The sequence below is a fragment of the Thrips palmi genome, unplaced genomic scaffold (genome assembly GCF_012932325.1).
Source record: "Thrips palmi isolate BJ-2018 unplaced genomic scaffold, TpBJ-2018v1 HiC_scaffold_8, whole genome shotgun sequence".
NCBI classification, from domain to species: domain Eukaryota; kingdom Metazoa; phylum Arthropoda; class Insecta; order Thysanoptera; family Thripidae; genus Thrips; species Thrips palmi.
Window position 1 is genome coordinate 4,438,503 of NW_023144635.1, and position 19,332 is coordinate 4,457,834.

The 19,332-nt window shown below is 43.3% G+C and overlaps 1 protein-coding gene across 3 annotated transcripts in view; it reads left to right on the plus strand.

The window, feature by feature from the left end:
* The window catches only part of LOC117653472 (titin homolog), a 30,056-nt gene extending 11,574 nt beyond the window's left edge, over positions 1 to 18,482 (plus strand). For 2 of the 3 annotated variants that reach the window (XM_034399158.1, XM_034399159.1), the window contains 2 exons: positions 6 to 13,714; positions 13,819 to 18,482. In XM_034399158.1, coding sequence (XP_034255049.1) covers positions 6 to 13,714; positions 13,819 to 18,330 — 18,221 coding nt within the window. In that variant the 3' untranslated portion in view covers positions 18,331 to 18,482. The remainder of the gene's footprint in view (positions 1 to 5; positions 13,715 to 13,818) is intronic. The other variant, XM_034399160.1, reaches the window with a different exon arrangement.
* Positions 18,483 to 19,332: the final 850 nt, after the last annotated feature.

Genomic DNA, 19,332 nt, shown 5'->3' on the forward strand with positions numbered 1-19,332 from the left:
TTTAGAACACAATATCGTGGAGCTGCCACCATTACGATTTATGAAAGAATCGTCCACGTCTGGAAACCTCCTGATGGAAGCTGTTTTAGTAGACGTGTCTCCCGACTACTTTGGGCCAGCAGGAGAAGAAGACTTACGAACTGATGCGGATATGGATGAGTTTTCCATAAGTGACGAAGCAATGACGCTGCATACTCCTAACGAAGACGAAGATAAGTCTGAGCGGCTTGATTCAGAAGAAATATTTGATAGAGCGTTAGAGCCACTAGCAAGGTCAGGCTTGTCAAACGAAGAAATTCCTCCAAAGCGGCCGCCTAGAAAGACAAGAAAAGATCTCACAGACTCAAAATCTGGAAGTAAAGAGTCCCGATCAATTGAGGAAAAGAGCGATTCCTACTCTGATGCAAAGGGGCATTCGCTGGAAATGGACACAAGTTATAAGAGCGCAAACGAGAACATGGAGAATTTGACTGATGAAAACATGTCTGGTAAGGCTTCCAAAAGAAAATCATCAGCAAGCGACGAGTCAAGCAGCAAATTAAGAAAATCCGAGACTGGCCAACTTCAGAAGTCAGCAGAAGGTAAAGATACAAGTTGTAAGACAGAAAGCAAAACTCCTCAAAAAGGTTTATCGAAACTGGGTAAACGGGGCAGAACGACTTCTGTAGAATCTAACAGTGTCACTGAGGACGACACCATATATGAAGATAACATTCCAAAAAAGCCACAACTTGCATGTATCGACGCGCTTGTTCCAGAATATCAGACAGGTCAGATATCTGTTCTAGACTCTCTATCACATTCCTTGCAGAGTATTCAGAATGGTTTAATGCTGGTTGAAAATCAAGTTGCTTCTCAATCTATAGATAACAAATCAGCCAAAGAAAGCTTTGAAATTCTTGATGATTTGTCGCAATCTTTACAGGATATACAAAGGGGTCTTAGCTTAATTGAACAGCACATAGATGAAGAATCTGTTGTACCTCCGGGTCAAACAGAAATGTCTATCCTTGAAACTTTGGCACAACCACTGCAGGAATTTCAACAAAAACTTGCATTAGTTGAGCAACAGTCTGTCCTCGGGGGGACCGAAGAGACATTACTGGAAAGGACAACCCATTCAATAATGGAGTCCGTGTCTCAACCAATGCAAGAGTTCCAAAGGGAAATGGGCTTAATACATCAGCGAGCAGCACTAGGAATGGGTGAAGATTTCGTTACAGAACGACTTCAAATTTTATGTGTTCCATCAGGTCGCAGCAGCGCTGAAGAAGTTGAAGCCATTGGCCCGAAACGAACGACTGTGGATGAATCTGAAGCCAAAATGAAGGCATCTCTATCTCTCCAGACTTTAGCCGAACCCGTGACCGAATTACTCAACGCCCTTGAAAAGTTCCAGTCAGATGTAGTCAAAGTTGACGGAGGAGATATTTTATCTGACAAACCCAAATTCGCATCATTGGAGAAACTACTATATCCGATGAAGGTGCTAAAGACGGAAATTGAGCTAATCGAGCAACAGGCAATAACGGAAGCTGATGCTAGTCTGATCCAAGGAAAAAGCCTCTCAATTCTCGAAGCTGTGTCACAACCGATGGATGAGCTTCGTAGAGGAATAGCACTAGTTGAACAACGAGCAGTCTTGGACGCAGGCCAAGAGTTCTGTTCTGTTTCTGTTTTGGAAAACCTTGAAAAACCAATTCGAAGATTAAAAAGGGGACTGAATCAAATCCAACAGCAAGTGTCGCTTGAGGCGAGTCTTGAGTCGATACCTCAAAGTTACGACATATCTGTGTTGCAAGGTTTAGAAATATCTTTACACAACTTAAAAAGAGTTTTATCTGCACTTCAAAAGAAATGTGCCGCCCAGCAATCTGAAGAAGTATTTCACTTATTCGAAGTCTGTACTCTTTTCGAACCTCTTGACAACTTGTCGCACGCTATCACCAGAGCAAGCGAAAGCATCTTAACAGAAAGCACAGACAGTTCATCAAAGCCTTCAATTGCATCGCTTGATTGTATAACATCGCCATTGAACGAGTTAAATAAGGGCCTTCTTCATGTTGAAGAACGGTTTTTCCCGGGAAATGTGCGAAAATCTACTACTGAACAGAAATCGGTTGCGGAACTAGTACAAAGTCCTTTGAAGGCATTACAAGAGGCTCTGGCCAAAGCTGGTAGAGAGGTGTGCGTCGACCAGTCTACAGACGAAGAACTAAACCCAGAAACAACTCCTGCTCTTCTAACTTTAGTTCCAGCTGTTCAAAATCTTGAGAACTACTTAGGAAGTCTCCTTACTCAGCTACGTAGACCAAAAGAAACAGATGAAATATCTCTTGCGGAAAGTTTGGAAACACTGCAATCTCTGTTTAAATGTGCTTATGAAGTTGAAAACTCAGTATCACAAATACGCCGACTGGCCATGAAGAAAGTACCCCAGGACAAAACGGGAGCCCTGGTCCTGGGTTCACTTAAGGAGCCCTTCCACGAATTGGGCACGAAGCTGATTGAAAAACAACAAGGGCTTCTTTTGCAACCGGGAGATCTTACGCTGTTTGTGAAGCCACTTGACGTAGATCTTCAAACATTGTTCCCACAGTTTGATACAATGTGTGAAGCATTGAATGACGTACAGCTGTTTGCTGCTCTACAGGATGTAAATGCGACTCCAGGGAAGCATTTTCTAAATTTAAAGGACTTAAACGAGCCAATCACACAATTAATTGCAGAAGTTGTTAAAACAAAATCAGATGTCACAAAAACAGCTGCAAATTCAACAAACTACCCATTATTGCAAAAACTGGTGCCTCCAATGCAGAAACTGACAGCAGCCTTATTAAAGTTAGAAGGAGCATATACGGAAATATCTGGTCCTGCAGGTGTGGCAAGTGAAATCTACGTTGATGCGATGAAACAAACGTCAATTACTCTTCGTTCTCTGTTTGAACAAATTTCATTGCTACCTGAACCAGGATTTGAAGGACTTCAATCGAAGAAACTAAAGGATGCTTGTCTCAATCTTATCCAGCCATTGGCAGGAGTTGAGTTTCTTGTGCAGAAGCTCTCTAGTGACCTAGAGACAGACATCAATCCAACTAGTCTTCACAATTCCCTTACTCAAATATCTAAAGCAATGTCAGTGCTTTCCAATGAGATAAACTCAACGACAAATGAGCTTGAAGAAAAATTAATTGACTCAGGCTCAACGCAGCCTGAAATCGTTCACACAATTCTATCTTCATTTTGTGACGTCCAGAGAGCAGTTCGTGCTACGCAGGTTCAAATTGCTATGGAATCTGGGGAAGAAGATCTTGGAAATTCTCTAACACCTCAGAAGTTTGTCGAAATTAATGACTCACTTAGAGATCTGAAATCTAATCTCCAAAGTTTTGAGATTGTGGCATCAGCCAAATCAAAAGAAATTGTTGTGTCCCACGCCGTTGAAATGGACAGCTGTTTAAGCAAAGCACTTCAAAAAATAGAAGAGTTGCCCAAGCATCAATCTAGTTCTCGGTCTCCGTTTGCTGATTGGAACTCAATATTTGGCTCAATACACTCGTTAAAACCGCATTTTACTGCCCTTAAAAATATTTTAAGTACAATTCGATCAAAACTAGAGAATGTGCCAGAAGGGCAACCAGTAATAGACCGGACATTAACGATTAACCTAGCAGAAAATTTAAGAGAAACTCAGGAACAACTTGGAAAACTATCTTTGCAAATAATATCTGCTCAGGGGCACGTGCCACAATTAGGAACTGCTGAAAAGCTTTTGTTCACTGCAAATGATCTAAAGAATCACATTGCAACATTACAAAACGTAATCAATACTAAATTTGAAAGTGATATGGTATTAAGTTCCTCTGAAGCATCATACCTCTGCACACTATTAAGCCCTCTTCTAGAGTTCACTAATGGAATTGAACAAGTATCAACAATGGGTGTTGCAATGGATCAAAGTTCTATGTCTGTACCTCAACTTCAAAACTTACAAGATTCTGTTTGTGAACTCCAGGTTGCGCTCGATTCCTTTAAGTCCCTTGTTCCTTCAGATGATGTCAAAACTCCAGGCAGTCAGATTATATTTGAGACGCTTTCTGAACCACTGCAGCAGTTAAATAACGGCTTATCTCATGTGTGTGAGGCCACTGGTAAAAAGCCTACAGCATCTATTTTACTCCTTCAAGCTTCAATAGCTCAGCCTTTGGAAGAAATGATTTCTGCTCTAGAGTACGAAACAGAACGGTTAACACACATTGTTGATTCGTACGTACCAGAAACGGACAGAGATATAAAGAAGTCGCAAATTACACTCCCGGTTGAAGGATTTAAAGCCAAGATTAAAAACATGCACACTGCCATTTCAAGCGGGGCTCATAGTGACGGCGAAGCTCAGGTGGCCACCCTTAATGGTTTAACCCAGTGCGTGCGAGAGTTTAGACAGTTGGCAGGTGCTGTTCAAAGTGAAGTTGCCAAAATGTGTGAACCAATACAAATATCAAATAAAGGTAGTCTACCGCTTCTTCAAAACCTTCAGCAAACAGTCAAAGAACTTCAAACAGAAGCAACAAATGCGGTATCGATAGCAACGATACACCTAGAAAACGCACCAGTGTCCTCAAAAGAATCGGCAGTGCTATTGGAAAAAATAATCAACCCAGTTTCTGATTTTTTACAAAGTCTCTCACATTTTGAAAACGATATAATTTCGGAAAATGATATGGTCCCACTTGCTAAATCTACCGCCCCAAAGAGTCTTGTAGAACCATTGTCAAGTATGAAACAAGTCTTACTCAATATTGGAAGAGAAATTTCAGAGAATGCAGTTCATGAAAATATCGCAGTGTTTCAACGGCCAATTCAAGACCTACAAAGAGGAATTGCATTGATTGAAGAAGAAATATTTTTGTATACTGATGACTCCCTAACCTTAAAAGACGGTGTGTCAATTCTGGACACTCTGTCTCAACCCATACAGGCCATGAAAAAAGAAGTGTTGAAATTTCAGGCAGATCTCATTAAGGACAGTGGAGTACCAAAACAAGAGCTTGTAGGTCCAGTTCCCAGCTTAAAAGTATGTTCAAGTGCGCTGCATAATCTTGAAAAGGCGATCATCGCATCAGAAGAAACTCCGTGGGATAAATCTAATCTATCCCCGGCTTTGTACGCTGCGTGCAATGTCCTGAGTTCTGATGTACTAGAACCCTTAAAAGGTTTGTGCTATTGGACGACTTCTCTCCTTCAGCAAACTCAATCGCCAAATAAGGTTACCCAGGACGCTGTAGAAGTCCTTGAGAAACCTTTAGAAGACGTGTCGCAGGCCTTGCTAAAGGCAACTGCTCAAGTAGGACAATATTGTGGTGAGAAAGACTTTGCATCCGTTCAGAACGTCCTCGGCGAACTGAAACAATTTCAGAAAAATGTTGAAATCGCCCACAATCAGCTTGCAAAATGCAAGGTAAACAATGATCTGAGTGCAGAAGACGCTGTTATTCAACTCGGAATGCTGGCTCTTCCTACAAAAACATTACAGGAAAAGATATGTGTATTGTTCGAAGATGCAAATAAAATGCAAACAGATGCTTTCTTACAGAAAAATTATCAAGCTGCAGTTCAGCACGTCTCGCGCGCTTCTGAGGCGGCACAAAATCAGGTGTCCAAAGTATTGCCGACTCTTGACGAGAAATCAGCGTTTGCCTTTAAAGAAATCAGCAACGGACTAAAAGACTTAGTAAAAAGCTTATCGCTCCCCGGCCAGCAAGAAAGGCCGGGGCTAAGCCCTCCCATATGTTCTACTGCACTTGAAAAGCTGACGGAAATTCTTTGTGACACAGAGAAAAATGTACTGTCTGGAACGGATAGTACAGATAACACACTGAAAAATGCGGTCAAGCAGCTTGAGTGGAGTTTAAAATTAATTCACGAAGAAATAGCCTCTGTATCAACGCATTCGTCAATGTCAGCGGCTAAAGAAGAATTTGTTCTTAAGACAATATCCGAGTCACTCCATGAATTTTCTGATCAATTAATCAAATTACCAGTCAAAGGTTCTTTAATAAAACACGAAAAGTTCCAGCAACTTGAAGGCGAAACACACGCAATCCTAGAAAGTGTCTCTGAATCAATTGACGCAATGAGAAAAACGGTTACAGAAAAGGTACCGGTAAAATCAGTCTCCGATGATGACAGTCAAAGTATCAGTTCTGTTGTACAATTGCTTTCATCTCCTTTAGAGGCATTATGGAGCGGAGTGCAACAGATAAAACAAGCAACGCAAGAGGCAATTCCTAACGTTGAGCCAAATGTTCTTCTTGAACCGGTTTTCTTACTAAAAGACACATTGCTGGCAATGGCACAACAGTTGCGTCATTCTGACCAGTGTCCAGATGCAGCTAAAATGCTTGAACCCTCAATTGAAACTATTGAAACGGCTGTTGTCAAAATTGAGGAATGTGCCCAATCGTCACCATCAGGTGAAAGTTCTTTAATTTTAGAGGCCATTGCAACTCCTCTTAAAGAACTTAGGCAAAATGTAGCTCATCTTCAAACCACTGCAAGCGTTAATGATATTGCGCAAGACATAAGTAAATGTGTTCAAGACATTCAATCTGAAGTTACAACAGCAAAGATGTCACTTGTGTCTGACCATGTCTCAGCCCAAAAACTGGTAGTGTCAGCCTTAGAAGGATTAGAGGCCCCGTTAAATACCATACAAAAAGAACTGACACTTGCTGTCCAAAAAGTAACGCAACCTTCTAGCACCTCTACAGATGCGTCGCCTTTGCTCGTGCCTGCATTGCAGGAACTATCACAAAAGATTATTGCAGTAAAAAGCCAAATTCCATCGAAAGGTGAGGAGAAAATTTTACTGCAACCAATAGAAAAGATCCAAGATTTGGTTTTTGAACTACAGTCGGCATGTGAACAGGCAAAGGAAACAACCGATGTGCAAGTGTTATCTGTGGTTGCCGAATCCTTGCACTGGCTCCGAGACGAAACTAAGCTAGTTCTTTGTAGTTTGCAAAATACTGACTCGGCTCAAGATGCACAAACTGCGGCGGTAGAAGCTGAAGCGTTTTCTGGCAAGACGCCAGAAATGTTCGTGCAAGCTTCAATGGATAGTTTACTAAGCATGTGCCTTGGTCTTACATCAGAAACCAACATCAGTTCCGTGCAAATGCTCGCTGAAAAATTGGTGACATTAGTAGCAAGTTTAAAGAAAGGGCAGGATGAAGTAACTTCAGAGGAAACTAATAATATTTTGCTATGCGTGCAGTCCATCAAAGACGCTATTGCCCCTCTGCCCCATGGAACACAACAAACTGATAACATCCTCAGTTTGGTTCAAACAGTGCAAGAAAGCATAAATGAATTGATTTCTAGCAAATCACCAACAGCTACCAACGTTAATTCTACAGTGACCTCTCTAAGAACTTCGTTGGACTTATTAAGGGTATGCTTGAACCTCACAGATGTTCGTCGTGAAAACACATCAAAGTGCATTTTTGAAATGCAGACTCTTTTGAAACCTATTGCTTATTTGGCAAATGAACTCTCAGTGGCAACTTCTCCTACTACTGTTCATGATCTCCCACCACTTGAAAACATTTGTGCATCTGTAAAGGAACTCAAAAAGACAGTTTCGTTGGCCAAAGGGCATGTATCTGCCTTAAAAGAAACTGGAATTGACATTGCAAAAGAGTTTTTAAAACCACTGCAAGATTTCGAATTGAGTTTGCAAACTATTGAAGAGGACTACATGAGAAAGGAAAACAGAGGAGATTCTTCAGAAAGGATTAAAGAAACAATAATCAAGGCTTTGTGTCATCCGCTTGATCTTTTCCAAGCATCGATAGGAAGGGCAAAGAAGATGGAAGCTCTGAAGGTGACGGCTGAATCACACGCACCACTCGTACAGGAAATTTCAGATCATGTCGAGAACATAAGAGCACAAATAAATCAAGCAGCGAATGTTTCTCAAAACATAGACAAGCCTGATGTGAAAACGGCTGTGCATACGATGCAAACTCTTGAACTTCCACTACAAAGTTTGGTGAACGCTATAACCGAAGTAGAAGACCACAAAGGACCTAAGGATGAGGCCGTGCAAAAGGTTGTTAGACCATTACACGAGCTCAGTAAGGCTGTGGCCGTTGCACAGTCACTTATGGCATCAATTCCACAAGAGGAGGCATGCTTAGTATCTGTGCTAAAAAAGCCAATCAACGATTTGCATACAGCTGTATTTATCACTGAAGAGGCAGCCAAAAACGCTGTTGCTACTGGTGAGCAGCCACTGGTTATCCAGGACACTGTTCTTGATTCACTCGGAAAGCCCCTTCAAGATCTTGAACAAGCTGTGGTGCAAGTAAACAAAAAAATGGTGGAAGCCGTTGAAAATAAACCTCATCAAATAACAGAAGACGACCAAAAACTCATCTTAAGACAGTCTGCTTCAATCAAAGAAACAGACAGTGAAAGACTTAAATCTGGTGATCAACGCACAGAGTCTCATCCTGAAGTCACATGCATTGCAATCCAGGGACTACTAGAAGAAATAAGCAATTTGCCCCTAGAATGTGTATCACCTGTGCAGGAATCAGCTGTGTCACTCATGCAGCAAACGTTGGAGCCGTTCGTGCAACCATTCATGCAATTGAGCTCCGATATGCAAAAGGCATATGCGTCCATTGTTCAAGGAAGCACTGAAGAGCACAGTACATTAAAGAGCTCCATTGAAGTTCTCCACTCGACTGTTATAGAGGTGCAGGCAAAACTGAGTCAAGAAGAAAATCCTGAGTGTATACTTTTACCGTACATAGCCTCGTCTTTAGATGTTCTTGAGCAAACAACTGCCTCCGTTGCAGAAAAAATTCATGAGGTTGGAGAAAAGTGTGCACTGCAGCTTAGTACTTTGAACGAACTTTCAAATCCAGTTGAGAATTTAACAGAAAAAATAGCTATTGCGTTTTCAAAACTTTCTTCAAAGCAAAGTGAACCTCACATACCATCTGAAGAAGGAAAACTTGCTGTATCCAGTGCCTTGTTATTTGTAGATGAAACAGTGGACATTATAAAAGAGCTGCAATTTGAAGTGGGTTCCTTGTGTGATGTTTCTGAAGAAGATTACCTGAAAGCCGTGCTGGCACCCCTTCTTCAACCAATACAAGATTTCGAACAAAGTCTGATATTAGTGAAACAAACAATACAAAATGAGTCCGCTTCCAAACCTTTGAAACTTATTGTCGAAACTCTTGCTGATTCGATGAACACAGTGCAACGTGGTATCAAGCAAGTCCATGCCGAAATAAAAGAATTTGCGCCAGAAGAATCAATAAGTTTGATTGCTGTTCCTTTACAAACTCTCGAAGCTGGTGTTCAGTCTATCATCGAAGGCCCATTAAAAACTACTTCAAAAGCTAGTATTGAAACAGCTAGCTTGAATTTGGTGACAGCCCCTCTTCAAGAATTCAAAGAAGAGCTAAAAAAAGTTAAGACAGAAATAAATGTTAAGATTGCAAAGGAAAATGTACTGTGTTTTGTCGAAAACGCGACTAACAGCATTCAAAATTTAGAAAAAGATCTGTGTATGGCAATGGAAGCAGTTGAAACAGGCCAACCACTAGACACAACAGATGCCAAAGAACTGACAATTCTTCAAGGTCCACTGAACGATCTTTTCAGCTACGTCAATGAGCTGAAAGAAAATGTTCTACGTGTACAAGTCGATACACCACAGAAGCTGACGATAGATGACGTGTCAAAGCCATTACAATCCCTTCAGCTATCCTTAAAAGAAGCTGAGTCATTTCTTCAGTCTGAATCTGTTTCAGATAATGAAAAATGTGCAGATCTACTTGAAGCATCCGCGGCATTGCAAAAGGCTGTTTTAAAGGTAGTTCAAGAGGCTGCAACTCTAGAAGACCCCACTGTGATGCACTCTATAGTAATCAACGAACTTTCCATGCCCTTACAAGAATACTGTAAAGAGGTCACCGAAATAAAATCTGCGAGGGAAGCAGCACAAGTAGAATTAGCTAAAGTGAATGAAGCAACCCTTAGAAATGCGACAAAAATAACAGAGGAAGTCAACACGCTTCTTTCTTTGCCGATCAAAATTTATCCATCTGATCATATATTTGCTGCTCAGAACGCGACCAAAACGTCCCACATTGTTATTGAAAATCTTTTGAAACCCCTAAAAGCCATTCAACTTCTTGTCGAACAAGCGAAAACGGAACTGCAAGAAGAGACGCCAGGGCAGCATGTAACAGCACAAGATTTGAAGTTGTCTTTGCAAAGTTTAGTCGATGGCCTTGATCAATCGCATAAAACCATACTAGATTGTAAAGACCAAGAATCCGTTCAAGAGAAGTCAGCAGCCGTTAGAAACAGGTTAAGTGACATTGGTGACCAATTGCAGTTGAAGGGCACAGATGGCTCCATTGCACAAGTAATTGAAGAAATTGTAGGTCCCATTGCCTCACTCACCGATTTAATGTCTTCAGTCGTTTTGAAAGAGGCCCAAGAAGACAAAGTCCGTGCTCTGAATGTTGTAACTGCAACCATCCAGGAAATAAAAAATGAGGCAAACCTGAATTTATCTGAATTGTCACAAGATGACGTTTCATCTGTCAATAAACCTGTAACTGCTTCTTCTGTATTGTCTACGATTGCAAATCCTCTCTCAAACTTACAAGCAATCGTTCAGAAAGGAGTTGCTCACGTTCAGGCAACTGATGAATTGGAACTTGAGCCTTTACTGGAAATTGCACAAGCCCTAAAACCTTTAGAAAACGTGCTTGCCTCGGCGCACCAGATGGTTGTCCAGAATAATAGCCTTTTACAATGTGAGAACGTGACACTGCTGGAAGTAGTTGAGAAGCTTCAGGACGGAATTACTACGGCAGAAACATCTCTTCAGTCAAACAATGCGTCAGAGGAAATATTAAAAGGAGAAGTTTTTGAGAATTTGGCAGAAAGTCTTTGTACTTTCACCGCGGAAATAAAACAAGTAAGAGAAAAAGAAGAGCAAAGTCTTTATGAAGAAGCTTTAAACGTCTTGAAAAATGCAATTTCATGCATTTCCTCGGGATGCAAAGACTCAATTCCTCTTATCACAGACGGCCCCTTGCAAGTGAAGGGCGTACGTTACATCCAATGTTTTTCCGCGTTGCAAGTGCCATTTAAAAATCTTACAGAATTGCTTCAAAGCGTTGAACAAAGGCCCCAATTAATTACAGAAAGCCCGCAGCACGAGACACTTGCAAGTACCTTAAAAAACCTTCAGCAGGCATTAGCGATAGCAGAATCAGAGGCTAAAGAAGCCCCTCCTGAGCTAAGTGCTTTTACTCCAGCCATTACAGCTGCTTCTGATTCACTACTTTCGTCTCTGAATAAACTGTCTAAGAGCAACACTCTCATTGAGCTAGAGAATATAGCAGGTGTATTGACGCAGTTTGCCTCCTCTATAAGAACCACAACTCAAGAATTGCAAAACCAAGCTGCATTGGCAATGGCTGAGTCTACTTTGCTTGCAGTAGACGAACTCGCAAACATAGCAAACGGAAGCATCGCAGAGGCACCAGCAGAGCTTGGCCTTCGTGCCACTGTAATACAGCCATTGAACCAGTGTTTGGTGCAACTCGGGGCTGCAGTTAAAAGCCTTCAAGAAATATCTGACGTTTCTGATGAAACAACTTTACATGATGATAAGTTGACCGTTTCTTTGTCTAATCTTCGTGAAAGTTTAGCTGCAAGGGAACAATTTTTGATGGACCAAACTATTGAATCTCTGGGTGACCTAGCATCCTTGGTTGTTCCGTTGCATGATTTACAAACTTCTATAAAGTCAATTTTGAAAGAAAAGGGTGACAAGCTTAGCACAAAGGAAAGTAAAGAAATTATAATTAAATTTGCAGGGCCCTTCTTAGAGTTTTCGAAATTAGTAACTGACCTTAAGAAGGCAGAAGACAATGCAGTACTTGCAGAAGCTCTTAAAACTACAGATCTAGAACACGCCTCACTTGTGGACTGCGCTCTGAAATCAATTAAAGAGGTCAATAATGATATGGCCGACATTCTCAATCCATCAAGAGACCTCAAGGCTCATTTCATCGAAGCTTCAGTTCTCACTGAACTATCATTGCCAATGAAGGAACTGGACAGAGCTGTCTCAGTAATGAAGGAGGTTGATAGAGATCGAAATCGTGTGGAAGCATTACTCACACCACTACAAAATCTTCTTTCATTAGTCAATGACTTGAAAGACGACATAGACTCAAAACCGCAGGAGGACCGGCTACTCATAGATGACCTTTTAGTTCCCCTTTCTCAACTGTCTTGGAGCGTTACTTTCATTGAAGAAAATGCTTTGTTAAAGCGCGAGATTGGCGAAAATCCTGTTGTTATTGAAAACACAATTTTAAAATCAATTCTAGAGCCCTTGGCTGAATTTAAGAGCAAAATAAACAAAGTAAAGGGCAAACTGCAAAGTAAGATTCGATCAAAGTGTGATTTGGCGACGTCTCTCATCAACACAATTGACACTTTTACAGAAACAGTTGAAAATTTGGACAAAGGGGAAGACTTACGTAAAGTCAATCTACCTTTAAAAACTATGCGCGATGGTGCAACAAAAATAAAAGAAGATATTCTGCAAAGTACTGCATCGGAGCCTCGAGACCCTAAGCAGCTAGCGAAACCAGTAAAGGATGCTGTGAAAATATTAAATGACATCACTTCTTTGACAGAAGATAAAGAATTGCTGACGGAGCATGTAGCTAAGCTTTCCAATTCACTATCACAAGTAAATAATGATGTCACAAAAATGTCGAAAGGTGGGGAGAAGCCATGGAATATTGAAGATTGCGTGATGGAGAATGTCCAAAATGCCCTTAAAATGTTTGTTAAATGCATTGAAAATCTGGCACCTGCGTTGCATCAACAGTCATGTTCTGTAGAAGACGTTCCTACCCTGGAATCAGAAAGCTTTTTAAGTATACTGCCAGAAGGTGCCGTTGCTCATTTAGTGAGTGCTACAGACGATCTAACAAAGGAACTCGCTAGGATAGAAGTTAACGTTGTCATTGACCAAACTTCAGAAATGCCAGAAAAAACCAGACAAGCAGTTCTTGAAACACTTCAAGAACCTGCAAAGGAGCTTAGTGCGACTATAAGCAAAGTGGCTGAAATGCTGGCTTGCAACGAAACTGTCACTGAGGATCAAGTAAAGGATATTGCGTCAAGAATTCGCGACCTACACGAAGGTCTAGAAGAGATAGAACAAGAAGTTGTGCTTGAACAAATAAAAGAAGGTGCCGTAAATTTATCTATGCTTCAAGCTATCATTCGCCCCATAGAGCAACTAAATACCTGTGTTGCATTATTCGAAGACAACCAGGTTTACCAACTACCAAGGGAATCCGTAGCTGAAAATGAAGCTACATTTGATTTCAGCACAGTTTCTCAGCCGGTAAAAGAACTTTCCGAATGTCTAGCTGTGGTAGAAGAGTCTATCGTTCACGAACATTTGGATTCTTTGCCTGTGAGCCAAGACCAACAAGTATTATACGCTCTTGCAAATCCTATACAAGAGTTGAAGTCAGGACTAGAACTTGTGGCGAAAGCTCAAGATTCAGAAACCACAATAGCAATGCAGAAATCACAACTGGAACAACTTCTAAAGTTGGCAAAGCCCATTCAGGAAATACAGGTCAGTACTTTAAATAAAACTGAAGCTAGAACATTAGATTTAAGTTTTGTTTTGTGTCTCATGCGTTTTAAGGAGGGAAACTAATTATAAATGTGGTTTTACAGGTTGCAATTCAAACAGTTGACAATGAAGAAGAACTAGAAACACAGCAGCTAGAAGGTGGTATCAACACAGCATTACTGAAAGCTTTAGCGGAGCCACTACAAGTTTTAGGTCACAAAATTGCCGTTATTGAACATCAACAAGTAATGGAAGCCAATATTTGTTCAGAGTCTGGTACAGATATTTCTAAGCACTCAACTGTAGTAAGTGTTGTAGAAGTTACAACACAAGGGGAACAAGCAATTATACACAAGCAGGTACTTCTTGAGGCAGACGGTGGATCTTTAGATAATTCCAGCAGCGTTGAGCCGCAACAAGCACAAGAAACAGAAACGTCACTTCGAGCGGTTGGCGTCATAGAGGTTCAAGATACTGTGGAGGCAGAGGCATCACTTAAGCTAAGATCCAAAAAGCAACACGACCAAATAGATGCGAAGAACGCATCGGATTCCCTTGGCATGGCTGTGTATGCCGATTCCGGCGTCCTAATGTCATCGAGACGCGATGAGTCATCTTCCGAAATGCACGATGAACCTGAAACCTTATCAGATATAGAAAGCATACCAGAAATGTCCAAACCAGAAACACCTAGACCTACTGACGACGAATGCAGTGAACCGGAGGTGACGGCAAAGGCAACAGTTACCGAAGTAAAAGCCAAAATGGACGAAGAGGCTCAAGACATGTCACAAAAAGATGATAAAGATAGGGCCAACGCCGAAGTGGAAGAAAATTCACGGGCAGAAGCTGCAAAGAAGGCTAAAGAGGATGTCGAAAAGAAATTGAAGAGAGAAGATGAAGAAAAGGTCAAAGCGGAGGCTGAAGAAAAGAAAGGGAAAGATGAAGCAGAAAAGGCCCAAAAGGAGGCTGAAGAAAATGCCAAGAAGGAGGCTGCGGAAAAAGCCAAGCAGGAGGCTGAAGCAAAATTAAAGAAAGAAGCTGAAGAAAAGGCGAAATTAGAGGCTGAAGAAAAGGCGCGTAAGGACGCTGAAGAAAAAACCCGGAAAGCAGCTGAAGAGAAAGCAAAGAAGGATGCCGAGGAAAAGGCCAAGAAAGAAGCGGAGGAAAAAGCTAAGAGTGAGGCTGAAGAGAAGGCCAAGAAGGAGGCTGAAGAAACAGCTAAAAAGGAGGCTGCAGAAAAATTAAAGCTGGAGGCTGACGCAAAATTAAAGAAAGAAGCTGAAGAAAAGGAAAAATTACAGGCCGAAGAAATGGCACGTAAGGAGGCTGAAGAAAAGGCCCAGAAAGCAGCTGAAGAGAAAGCAAAGAAGGAGGCCGAGGAAAAGGCGAAGAAAGAGGCGGACGAGAAAGCTAAGAGTGAGGCTGAAGTGAAGGCCAAGTTAGAGACTGAAGCGGAAGCCAAGAAGGAAGCTGAAGAGGTGGCCAAAAAGGAGGCTGTGGAGGTAGCAAAGAAGGAGGCTGAAGGAAAAGCACGAACAGAGGCTGAAGAGAAAGCCAAGGAGACCGCAGCAAAGTTGAAAAAAGAAGTAGACGAAAAGGCCAAACTAGAGACCGAAGAAAAAGCGCGGAAAGAAGCTGAAGAAAATGTCAAGACAGAGGCTGAAGCCAAGGCCAAAAAGGATGCTGAGGAAAAAGCCAAGAAGGAGACTGAAGAAAAAGAGCGAATAGAGACTGAAGGAAAGACCAAGAAGGAGGCTGAAGAAAATGCCAAGAGAGAGGCTGAAGAGAAGGCGAGGAAGGAGGCTGAAGAACAGGCCAAGCAGGAAGCCGAAGAACGGTCTAAGAAAGAGGCTGACGCGAAATTAAGGAAGGAAGCTGAAGAAAAGGTGAAATTAGAGGCTGAAGATAAACTGCGGAAAGAGGCTGAACAAACGGCCAAGAAAGAGGCTGAACAAAAGGCAAAGAGTGAAGCCGAAGCAAAGGCCAAGAAGGAGGCTGAAGAAAGTGCCAAGAGAGAGGCTGAAGAGAAGGCGAAGAAAGAGGCTGAAGAAAAGGCCAAGAAGGAAGCCGAAGAAAAGTCTAAGCAAGAGAGTGAAGCAAAATTAAAGAGAGAAGCAGAAGAAAAGGCAAAATTGGAGGCTGAAGACAAACTGCGGAAAGAGGCTGAACAAAAGGCCAAGAAAGAGGCTGAACAAAAGGCAAAGAAAGAAGCTGAAGAAAAGGCAAAGAAGGAGGCTGAAGAAAGTGCCAAGAGAGAGGCTGAAGAGAAGGCGAAGAAAGAGGCTGAAGAAAAGGCCAAGAAGGAAGCCGAAGAAAAGTCTAAGCAAGAGAGTGAAGCAAAATTAAAGAGAGAAGCAGAAGAAAAGGCAAAATTGGAGGCTGAAGACAAACTGCGGAAAGAGGCTGAACAAAAGGCCAAGAAAGAGGCTGAACAAAAGGCAAAGAAAGAAGCCGAAGAAAAGGCCAAGAAGGAGGCTGAAGAAAGTGCCAAGAGAGAGGCTGAAGAGAAGGCGAAGAAAGAAGCTGAAGAAAAGGCAAAGAAGGAGGCTAAAGAAAGTGCCAAGAGAGAGGCTGAAGAGAAGGCGAAGAAAGAGGCTGAAGAGAAGGCGAAGAAAGAGGCTGAAGAAAAGGCGAAGAAAGAGGCTGAAGAAAAGGCCAAGAAGGAAGCCGAAGAAAAGTCTAAGCAAGAGAGTGAAGCAAAATTAAAGAGAGAAGCTGAAGAAAAGGCAAAATTGGAGGCTGAAGACAAACTGCGGAAAGAGGCTGAACAAAAGGCCAAGAAAGAGGCTGAACAAAAGGCAAAGAAAGAAGCCGAAGAAAAGGCCAAGAAGGAGGCTGAAGAAAGTGCCAAGAGAGAGGCTGAAGAGAAGGCGAAGAAAGAAGCTGAAGATAAGGCCAAGAAGGAAGCCGAAGAAAAGTCTAAGAAAGAAAGTGAAGCAAAATTAAAGAAACAAGCTGAAGAAAAGGCAAAATTGGAGGCTGAAGAAAAACTGCGGAAAGAGGCTGAACAAAAGGCCAAAAAAGAGGCTGAACAAAAAGCAAAGATTGCGGCTGAAGAAAAGACCAAGAAGGAGGCTGAAGAAATGGCCAAGAAGGAGGCTGAAGAAAAGGCCAAGAAGGAGGCTGAAGAAAAGGCCAAGAAGGAGGCTGAAGAAAAAGCCAAGAAGCAGGCTGAAGAAAAGGCCAAGAAGGAGGCTGAAGAAAAGGCCAAGAAGGAGGCTGAAGAAAAGGCCAAGAAGGAGGCTGAAGAAAAAGCTAAGAAGGAGGCTGAAGAAAAGGCCAAGAAGGAGGCTGAAGAAAAGGCTAAGAAGGAGGCCGAAGCAAAGGCCAGGAAGGAGGCTGAAGAAAAGGCCAAGAAGGAGGCTGAAGAAAAGGCCAAGAAGGAGGCTGAAGAAAAGGCCAAGAAGGAGGCCGAAGCAAAGGCCAGGAAGGAGGCTGAAGAAAAGGCCAAAAAGGAGGCTGAAGAAAAGGCCAAGAAGGAGGCTGAAGAAAAGGCCAAGAAGGAGGCCGACGAGAAGACCAAGAACGAAGCTGAAGCGAAATTAAAGAAAGAAACTGAAGAAAAGGCAAAATTGGAGGCTGAAGAGAAACTTCGGAAAGAGGCTGAACAAAAAGCACAGAGGGAGGCAGAAGAAAATGCCAAGAGAGAGGCTGATGAGAAGGCTAAGATAGAGGCTGAAGAAAAGGCCAAGAAGGAAGCCGAAGAAAAGTCTAAGAAAGAAAGTGAAGCTAAATTAAAGAAAGAAGCTGAAGAAAAGGCAAAATTGGAGGCTGAAGAAAAACTGCGGAATGAGGCTGAACAAAAGGCAAAGAGGGAAGCTGAAGAAAAGACCAAGAAGGAGGCTGAAGAAAAGGCCAAGATAGAGGCTGAAGAAAAGGCTAAAAAGGATGCTGATGAAAAGGCCAAGAAGGAGGCTGATGAAAAGGCCAAGAGGGAGGCTGATGAAAAGGCCAAGAAGAAAGTTGATGAAAGGGCCAAGAAGGGGGCTGAAGAAACAGCAAAGAAGGAGGCCGGAGGAAAGGCCAAGAAAGTGGCTGAAGAAAATGCTAAGCAAGAGGCTGAATCAAAATTAAAGAAAGAAGCTGATGAAAGGCTAAAGTTTGAAGCCGAAGAAAAAACGAGGAAAGAAGCTAAAGAAAACATGCAAGCGGAAGAAAAGACGAAGGTCTTGTCTGATCCCAAATCTAGGAAGGTGGGAGAGCCAACGAGGGATGATGGAAAAAATCCGCGGAGAAGGCTATCTCAAAATCAAGTGACGAAACAGAAATATCAAAACAAGTGTCAAATGCTGAGCTTTTCAAGGGTAGGGTGGAGGCAAAGGACAATATTGAAGAAAACTTACAAGCAGAGAGAAGATACGAAAAACAAACTGCTGTTTTGCCAGAGGAACGTTACAACAAGGGCACATCTGCTGGATTTTATACGCGTGACGCGGTGGACCGAGACCGGAAACGCCTTGAGGACGAAAGCGAACGCAGGACGGCCGCTAGGCACGAGGACGACGCGGCACGGCGCCGAAAACAGCGCCAGGAAGATGCCGAAAAGTTTCAGCGCGACATGGATGTTCTGGAGGAGCGTCAAAAGCGCATCCAGGAAGACAGGCAGCGCGTAGAGGAGCTTTCGAGCCGCCTCATGCGGGAAGAAGCCGACCGCCGAAGCCGCAACGCGTGGGGCATCAGCGAGGACGCTCGGGCGCCTGCCGCGCCATCGCGGTACACCTCCACTTTCAGTTCAAGCTACTCGCACTCCTCTTACGAGCGCGACGTGGGCCGCGGCCGCAGCCGGTCGTCGCACGTGTTCCGCACGCCGGGTGAGGATTCGCTGTACGGAAAGGGCCGCAGCAGGACTCCCGACTACTACACCCACACTTCCCCGTACACGCCGCTGCGCCGCCCCGATCTCAGCCCGTCCTACGAGGGGCTCAGGAAGTCAACGTGGTCCTCCACGTCGGCGCTCGACCGACGCGGCAGGAGCAGTGAGCGTGCCCTGGAGGACCTGCGCCTGGGCACCGCGCACCTCTACGAAGAGGGCCGCAAGCTGGCGCGCTCCGTGACGCCCTCGCCCATGCGGGGCAGGTCGGTCGGCGCGTCCTCCGTCAGCCGCTACTCCAGGCTAAGCTTCGATGATCTGCGCGGCTCGGATGGATTCAACATCGAGCGGCGATCCAGGGCGATGGTATGTCGACTTAATAGTAACTAGACGTTTTTACTCTTCGGGCAGAGATGTAACGTTTTCGTATTCGTTCTACAGGAGCGGAGACTGCGGCCCACGTTCTGTGCACGCCTGTCCGACCGAGCCGTCTCCAAGGGCTGCCGCGTGCGCCTGGCTTGCAGCGTACTCGGAACTCCGGATCTGCGCGTGACGTGGTGCAAGGACGGCTTTCCTCTCTTCTCTCAACCAGGGTTGGTGTTGCAAAGCAATCTCCTTTTCGCTTCAATTTGATGTGAGAACATGTTTCATTGCTCTAACTTACCATTGCAGTGTGGTCACGAAGGAGGTGGATGGCCTCTGCACGCTGGAGATCCCCTCTGCCGAGGTGTCGGACACGGGGGTGTACTCGTGCGCCGCCAGGGACAGAAACGGCGAGGCAACGACGAGCTGCACCCTGACCGTG